We start from the raw sequence: 10,169 nt of genomic DNA, 5'->3' as shown, positions 1-10,169 counted from the left end.
ACAAAGTGATACTGACTTGTGAACATCGTGATACTGACGTTGAACACCGTGATACTGACGTGTGAACACTGCGATACTGACTTTCGAACGCAGTGATACTGACGTGTGAACACCGTGATACTGACTTGTGAACACCGTGATACTGACGTGTGAACACCGTTATACTGACGTACACTCCAACCCTCCAACCAGGAAAGTAGTGAACCACCCAGCCTCCTCCAGGGTCAGATGGGCGATCACTCAGTGTTAGCACCATGATACTGACCCATGCCAACATCACCAGCACGCTCCTCACTCTACCAGCGACGTCACAGTTGCCATCACCAGCACGCTACTCACCATACTACCCTTGTCAAAGTTACCAACACAAGCAAGCTCATCACCATAATAACCCTGTCACAGTTACCATCACCAGCACGCTCCTCACCATACCACCCCTGTCACAGTTACCATCACCAACAAGCTCCTCGCTATACCACGCCTGTCACAGTTACCATCACTAGAACGCTCCTCACCATGCTATCCCTCCTCCTAATGTTACCATCAAAAGCACGCTCCTCACCATTCAACCCCTGTCACAGTTACCATCACCAGCACGCCCCTCATTATAATACCCCTATCAAAGTTACCATCAACAACACGCTCCTCACCATACCACCCCTGTCAAAGATACCATCACCAACACCCTCTTCACCATACCACCACAGTCACAGTTACCGTCACCACCACGCTCCTCACCATACAACCCCTGTCACAGTTACCATCACCAGCACGCTCCTCAACATACCACCCATTTCATAGTTACCATCACCAACGCGCTCCTCACCATACCACCCATGTCATACTTACCATCATCTGCACGCTTCTCATTATATCACCACCGTCACAGTTACCATCACCAGTACGCACCTCACCATACTTCCCCTGTCACAGTTACCATTACCAACATCCTTCTCACCATACTACTCCTGTTACAGTTGCCATTACCAACACGCTCCTCACCATACCACCCATGTCATAGTTACCATCACCAATACACTCCTCACCATACCACCAATTTCATTATTACCATCACCAATACGCTTCTCACCATACCACCACTGTCATCGTTACCATCAACAGCACGCTTCTCACAGTACCACCTCAACACCATACTACGCTCAACTCTACCGCCCAACACTATACTACCCCTGCCACAATTACCATCACCAGCACCCTACTCAACATACCACAGCTGACACAGTTACCATCACCTACACGCAGCTCACCATACCAGCCTTGTCACAGTTACGATTACCAAAACGCTCCACACCATACTACCCCTGTCACAGTAACCATGACCAGCACGCTCCTCATCATACTACCCTGTTACTGTTACCATCACCACCACACTAACCCTGTCACAGTTACCATCACCAGAACGCTTCTCACCATACCACCCCTGTCACAGTTACCATCACCACCACGCTTCTTACCATACTACTCCTTTCTCACTTACCATCACCAGCACGCTCCTCACCATACCACTCCTATCACAGTTACCATCACCAGCAAGATCCTCATCATACCGTCAATGTCTCAGTTACCATCACCAGCACGCTCCTCACCATACCACCCCTGTCACAGTTACCATCACCAGCACGATTCTCACTATACCTCCCCTGTCTCAGTTACCATCACCAGCACGCTCCTCACCATACCACCCCTGTCAAATTACCGTTACCAGCACGCTCCTCAACATACTACCCCTGCCACAATTACCATCACCAGCATGCGCCTCACCATACTACTCCTGCCACATGGTCACCATCACCAACGCAATCCTCAATATAACACCCCTTTCACAGGTACCATCACCAGCACGCTCCCCACCATACCACCCCTGGCACAGTTACCATCAACAGCACGCTCCTCACCATACCACCCCTTTCACAGGTACCATCACCAGCACGCTCCCCACCATACCACCCCTGGCACAGTTACCATCAACAGCACACGACTCACCTTACTACCCTTAACACAGTTTCCATCACCAGCACGCTCCTGACCATATGACGCCTGTCATAGTTACCATCACCAGCACGCTCCTCACCATACTAACCCTGTCACAGTTACCTTCACCAGCACGCTTCTCACCAAACTACCCCGTCAAAGTTACCATCACCAGCAAGCTCCTCACCATACCACCGATGTCACAATTACCATAAAAAGCATGCTGCTCACCATACCAACCTTGTCACAGTTGCCATCACTAGCACGCTCCTCAACATACCACCCCTGTCACAGCTACCATCACCAGTATGCTCGCCACCATACCATCCCTGAAACAGTTACCGTCACCAGCACGCTCCTGAACATACCACCCCTGTCACAGTTACCATCACGAGTACGCTCCTCACCATACCACCCCTGTCACAGTTACCATCACCAACATGCTCCTAGCCATACCACTCCTGTCACAGTTACCATTACCAGCACGCTCCTCACCATACCACCCAAGTCATAGTTGCCATCAGTAACACGCTCCTCACTATACCACCTCTGTCATAGTTATCATCACCACCACGCTTCTCATTATACCACCCCTGTCGCAGTTAGCATCACCAGTACACACCTCACTATACTACCCCTGTCACGTTACCATCACCAGCAACCTCCTCGCCATACCACCGCTGTCACAGTTACCATCACCAACATGCTCCTCACCATAACACCACTGTTACAGTTACCAATACCAACACGCTCTTAACCATACCACCCATGTCATAGTTACAATCACCAACACACTCCTAAACATCCTACCCCTGTCACAGTTGCCATCACCAGCATGCTCAACACCATATTACCCCTGTCACAGTTACAATCACCAGCACGCTACTCATCATACCATCCCTGTCAGAGTTACCCTCACCAGTATGCTCCTCACAATACCAGCCCAGTCACACTTACCATCACCACTACGTTCCTCACCATACTAACCCTGTCACAGTTACCATCACCACCAAGCTTCTCACCATAACACCCCTCTCACAGTTAACATCACCATCACGATCTTCACTATACTACCCCCTGTCACAGTTACCACCACCTCCACACTACTCACCATACTACCCATTTTACAGTTACCATCACCATTACGCTCATCACCATACCACCCCTGTCACAGTTACCATCACCACAACGCTCCTCACCATACCACCCCTGTCACATTTACCATCACCACCACGCTTTTCACCATACTACTCCTTTCGCAGTTACAATCACCAGCACGCTCCTCACCATACCACCAATGTCTCAGTTACCATCACCAGCACGCTCCTGACCATACCATCCCAGTCACGGTTACCATCGCCAGCACACCCCTCACAATACCACCCTTGTCTCAGTTACCATAACCAGCACGCTCTTCACCATACCACTCCTGTCAAATTACCGGCATCAGCATGCTCAACATACTACCCCTGCCACAGTTACCATCACCAGCACGCTCTTCACCATACTACCCCTGCCGCAGTTTTCATCAAAAGCATGCTCCTCACCATAGCACTCATGTCATAGTGACCATCACCAACGCGCTCCTCACCATACCACCTCAGTCACAGTTACCATCACCAGCACACTCTTCACCATACCACCCGTCTCACAGTTACCATCACCAGCACGCGCCTCACTTTACTACTCCTGTCACAGTTTCCATCACCAGCACGCTCCTGACCATATGACGCCTGTCATAGTTACCATACCAGCACGCTCCTCGCCATACTACCCCTGTCACAGTTACCTTCACCAGAACGTTCCTCACCATACTGCCTGGTCAAAGTTACCATCACCAGCAAGCTCCTCACCATACCACCCCTGTCACAGTTACCATAAAAAGCAAGCTGCTCTCAATACCAACCCTGTCACAGTCACCATCCCTAGCACGCTCCTCACCATACCACTCCTGTCACGGTTACCATCACCAGTATGCTCCTCACCATACCATCCCTGAGACAGTTACAGTCACCAGCACGCTTCTGAACATACCATCCCTGTCACAGTTACCATCACGAGCACGATCCTCACCATACCACCCCTGTCGCACTTACCATCACCAACATGCGCCTCACCATACCACTCCTGTCATAGTTACCATTACCAGCACGCTCCTCACCATACCACCCATGTCATAGTTACCATCACCAACACCCTTTTCACCATAACACCCCTGTCACAGTTACCATCACCAGTACACACCACACCATACTACCCCTGTCACAGTTACCATCACCGGCAAGCTCCTCCCCATACCACCCCTGTCACAGTTACCATCACCAACATGCTCCTAAATGTAACACCCCTCTTACAGTTACCATTACCAACACGCTCATCACCATACCACCCATGTCATAGTTACCATTACCAACACGCTCCTCACCATACCACCAATGTCATAATTACCATCACCAACACGCTCCTTACCATACTACCCCTGTCACAGTTACCATCATCAGCACGCTTCTCACTGTACCACCACTGTCAAAGTTACCATCACCAGCACGCTCCTCAACATACTACCCCTGTCACAGTTGCCATCACCAGCACGATCAACACCATACTACCCCTGTCACAATTACAATCACCAGCACGCTACTCATCATACCACCCCTGTCAGAGTTATCATCACCAGTACGCTGCTAACAATACCAGCCCAGTCACACTTACCATCATCAGTACGCTCCTTACCATAGTAACCCTGTCACAGTTCCCATCATCACCACACTCCTCACCATACCACCCCTGTCACAGTTAACATCACCAGCACGCTTCTCACCATACTAACCCTGTCACAGTAACCATCACCAGCGAGCTCCTAACCATACAGCCCATGTCAAAGCTACCATCACCAGCATGCTCCTCACCAAACCCTCTCACACTTACCATCACCAGTACGCTCCTTACCATACTAACCCTGTCACAGTTACCATCACCACCACACTCCTCACCATACCACCCCTGTCACAGTTAACATCACCAGCACGCTTCTCGCCATACTAGCCCTGTCACAGTAACCATCACTAGCAAGCTCCTAACCATACAACCCATGTCAAAGCTACCATCACCAGCATGCTCCTCACCAAACCCTCTCACAGTTAACATCACCAGCACGCTCCTCACCATACTACCCTTGTCACAGTTACCATCACCAGCACGCTCCTCATCATACAAGCCATGTCAGAGTTACCATCAGCAGCATGCTTCTCACCATACTACCCCTGTAAAAGTTACCATCACAGGCACGCTCCTCACCATACTACCATCCACCACTGTCATGAGTACTATTACTAACACACTCCTCACCATACTACACATCTCATAGTTACCATCACCAGCACACTCCTCACGATACCACCCCTGTCACAGTTATCGTCACCAGCACGCTCCTCACCATACTACCCCTGTCAGTTACCATCGCCGGCGCACTCTTCACCATACTACCCCCTTTACTGTTACCATCACCAACCCGCTCCTCACCATACTACCCCTGTCACAGTTACCATCACCAGCACGCTCGTCACCATACCGCCTCTGTCACAGTTACCATCACCAGCACGCTCGTCACCATACTACCTCCGTCAGAGTTATCATCGCCAACACGGTCCTCACCATACCGCCCCTGTTACAGTTACCATCACCAGCACGCTCCTCACCATACCGCCCCTGTCACAGTTACCATCACCAGCACGCTACATATCATACCATGCCTGTCAGAGTTATCATCACCAGTACTTTGCTCACAATACCAGCCCAGTCACACTTACCATCACTAGTACGCTCCTCACCATAGTAACCCTATCACAGTTACCATCACCAGCACGCTCCTAACTATACCACCCATGTCAAACCTACCATCACCAACGTGCTCCTCACCATACCCTGTCATAGGTGATATCACCAGCACGCTCCTCACCATACTACCCCTGTCACAGTTACCATCACCACCACGCTCCTCATCATACCACCACGCTTCTCATCATACTACTTCTTTCACAGTTACCATCACCAGCACGCTCTTCACCATACCACTAGTATCACAGTTACCATCACCAGCACGATCCTTACCATACCGCCAATGTCTCAGTTGCCATCACCCGCACGCTCCTCACCATACTGCCCCTGTCACAGTTACCATCACCACCACGCTCCTCACCATACCACCACGCTTCTCACCATACTAATCCTTTCACAGTTACTATTACCAGCACGCTCCTCACCATGCCGCCCTGTCACAGTTACCATCATATGCACACTTCTCACCATGTTGCCTCTGTCAGTTACCATCACCAGCACGTTCCTAACCATACTACCACTGTCACAGATACCATCAACTACTCGCTCCTCACCATACCACCCCTGTCACAGTTACCATCACCAACACGCTCCTCACCATACACCCCTGTCACTGTTACTATCAGTAGCATGCTCCTCACCATACTACGTCTGTCACAGTTGCCCTCACCAGCATTCTCCTCACAAAACTACCCCTGTCACAGTTACCATCATCAGTACGGTCCCCAACATATTACCCCTGTCACAGTTACCATCACCAACACGCTCCACACCATACCACCCCTGCCACAGTTACCAACACCTGCACGCTCCACACCATACCAACTCTGTCACAGTTACCGTTGCCAGCACGCTCCTCACCGTACCACCCATTTCATAGTTACCATCACCAATACGTTCCTCACCAACTACTCCTGTCACACTTTCCATCACCAGCACGCTCCACACAATACTACCCCTGTCACAGTTGCCATCACCAGCACGCTCCTCATCATACCTCCCCTGTCACAATTACTATCACTAGCACGCTCCTCACTACACCACCCCTGTCTCAGTTACCATGACCAGGACGCTCCTCACCATACTACCCCTGTCACAGTTACCGTCACCAGCAGCTCCTCAATAAACTAACCCTGCCACAATTAACATCACCTGCATGCTCCTCACCATACTACCCCTGTCAGTTCTCATCACCAGCGTGCTCCTCACCATACCACTTATGTCATAGATACCAACACCAACACACTTCTCACCATACCACCCTTGTCACAGCTACTATCACTATCACGATCTTCACCATACCACAACTGTTACAGTTACCATCACCAGCACGCTCCTCACCATACTACCCCTATGACACTTACCATCACTAGCACGCACATCACCATATGACGCCATAGTTACCATCACCATACGCTCCTTGCCATATTACCCCTGTCACAGTTAACGTCACCAGCACGCTCCTCACCATACTAATCGGTCATTGTTACCATCACAGGCATGCTCCTCGCCGAACTACCCTTGTCACGGTTGACGTCACCAGCACGCTCCTCGCCATACTAACCCGTCACATTTATCATCACCAGCACACTCCCCAGCATACCACCCATGTCTCAGTTACCATAACCAGCACGCTCCACATCATACCAGCCCTATCACAGTTACAATCACCAGTACGCTTCTCATCATATTACCCCTGTCACAGTTGCCATCACCAGCACGCTCCTCAGCATACCACCCCTGTCACAGTTACTATCACCAGCACGCTCCTCACCAAACCACCCCTGTCAGAGTTACCATCACCAGCACGCTCCTCACCATACCACCCATGTCATAGTAACCATCATCAACACGCTCCACACCATACCACCCCTGTCAAAGTTACCATCACCAGCACGCTTCTCACTATACCACCCCAGTCACAGTTACCATCACCATCACGCTCCTAAACATACTACCACTGTCAAGGTTACCATCACCGGTACGCTCCTCACCATACTACCCCTTGTCACAGTTACCATCACCAGCACGCTACTCATCATAGCAACCCTGTCAGAGTTACCATTACCAGTACGCAACTCACCATACCACGCCTATCACACTTACCATCACCAGCACGATCCTCACCATACTACCCCTGTCAAATTTACCATCATCAACACGCTCCGCACCATACCGCCCCTGTTACAGTTACCATCACCAGGACGCTCCTCACCATACGACCACTGTCACAGTATCCATTACTGTCACAATCCTCACCATACCAACGATGTCATAGTTACCTTCACCATAACGCTCCTCACCATATCACCCCTGACAGTTACTATCGCCAGCAACCCTCTCACCATACCACCCCTGTAACAGCTACCATCACCATCACGCTGCTCACCATACCACTCCTGTCACGGTTATCATTAACAGCACGCTCCTCACCGTACTACTCCTGTCACAGTCACCATCACCAGCACGCTCCTCACCATACTACCCCTGTCACAGTTGCCATCACCAGTATGCTCCTCACCATACTACCCCTGTCACATTTACCATCACCAGTACGTTCCTCACCATACCGCCCCTGTCAGAGTTACCTTCGCCAGCACTCTCCTTACCATAAAACCCCTCTCACAGTTGCCATCACCAGCACGCTCCTCACCATACCGCATTATCACAGTTACCATCACCAGCACGCTCCACACCATACTACCCCTATCACAGTTACCATCACCTGCACGCTCCTATCAATACCAACCCTGTCACAGTTACCATCACCAGCATGCTCCTCAGCATACTACCACTGTCACAGTTAACATCAGCAGCACGTTCCTTACCATACTAACCCTGTCAAAGTTACCATCACCATCACGCTCCTCACCATATTACCCCTCCTTTTACTGTTACCATCACCAGCACCCTCCTAAACATACTACCCCTGTCCTAGTCACCATCACCAATACGCTCCTCATCATACTGCCACTATCACAGTTGCCATCACCAGCACGCTCCTCACCAACCAGCCCTCTCACAGTTACAATCACCAGCACGGTCCTCACCATACCAGCCCTGTCACAGTTACCTTCATCAGCACGCTCCTCACCATACTACTCCTTTCACATTTACCATCACTAGTACTCTCATCACCATGCTACCCCTGTCACAGTTGCCATCACCAGCACGCTCCTCACTATACCAGCCCTCTCACAGTTATAATCACCAGCACGCTCCTCACCATACCAGCCCTGTCACAGTTACCATCATCAGCACTCACCTCACCATACTACCCCAGTCACAGATACCACCACGAGCACGCTCCTCACCATACCACCTCTGTCACATTTACCATCACCAGCATGCTCCTCATCATACAACCCATGTCACAGTTACCATCACCAGCACTCTCAAACCCATACTACCCCTATCACAGTTACCATCATCAGCACGCTACTCATCATACCACCCATGTCAGAGTTACCATCACCAGTACGTTGCTCACAATACCAGCCCTGTCACAGTTACCATCACTAGTACGCTTCTCACCATACTGCCCCTGTCACAGTTACCATCACCAGAATGTTCCTCATCATACCACCCCTGTCACAGTTACCATCACCAGCACGCTTCTCACCATACTACCCCTCCTCTTACTGTTACCATCACCAATACGCTACTCACGATACCATCCCTGTCAGTGTTAGATTAACCAACACGCTCCTCACCATACTAACCAGTTCACAGTTACCATCGGCAGCACGATCCTCATCATACCACCACTGTCACAGGCACCATCACCAGCACACTCCACACAATACTACCCCTGTCATAGTTACTATCACCATCACGCTCCTCACCATAACCCTCCTGTAACAGTTACCATCACCAGAACGCTCCGCACCAATACTACCCCTGTCGAGTTACCATCACCAGCACGCTCATTACCATAACGCCCCTGTCGCAATTACCATTACCGGCACGCTCCTCACCATACTACCCCAGTCACACTTACCCTCACTAGCACGCTCCTCACCAAACCGACCTGTCACACTTACCATCACCAGCACGCTTCTCACCATACTAGACCTGTCACAGTTACCATCACCAGCACGCTCCTAACCCATAATACCCCTGTCACAGTTACCATCATCAGCACGCTACTCATCATACCACCAATGTCAGAGTTACCATCACCAGTACGTTGTTCACAATACCAGTCCTGTCACAGTTACCATCACCAGTACGCTTCTCACCATATTACCCCTGTCACAGTTACCATCACCAGCACGCTCCTCACCATACTACCCCTCCTCTTACTGTTACCATCACCAGCACGCTACTCACGATACCAC

The 10,169-nt window shown here is 50.5% G+C and overlaps 1 protein-coding gene across 1 annotated transcript in view; it reads left to right on the top strand.

The window, feature by feature from the left end:
• Window positions 1-254: 254 nt before the first annotated feature.
• The window catches only part of LOC139757332 (ionotropic receptor 21a-like), a 93,886-nt gene continuing 83,971 nt past the window's right edge, over window positions 255-10,169 (top strand). The window contains exon 1 of the mRNA XM_071677754.1: window positions 255-357. Within this exon, the coding sequence (XP_071533855.1) occupies window positions 255-357 (103 nt within the window). The remainder of the gene's footprint in view (window positions 358-10,169) is intronic.

This window comes from Panulirus ornatus, chromosome 25, assembly GCF_036320965.1.
Source record: "Panulirus ornatus isolate Po-2019 chromosome 25, ASM3632096v1, whole genome shotgun sequence".
Classification (NCBI taxonomy): domain Eukaryota; kingdom Metazoa; phylum Arthropoda; class Malacostraca; order Decapoda; family Palinuridae; genus Panulirus; species Panulirus ornatus.
The sequence above is the reverse complement of the archived record's forward strand: the minus strand, read 5'-3'. Positions and strand labels throughout refer to the sequence as shown.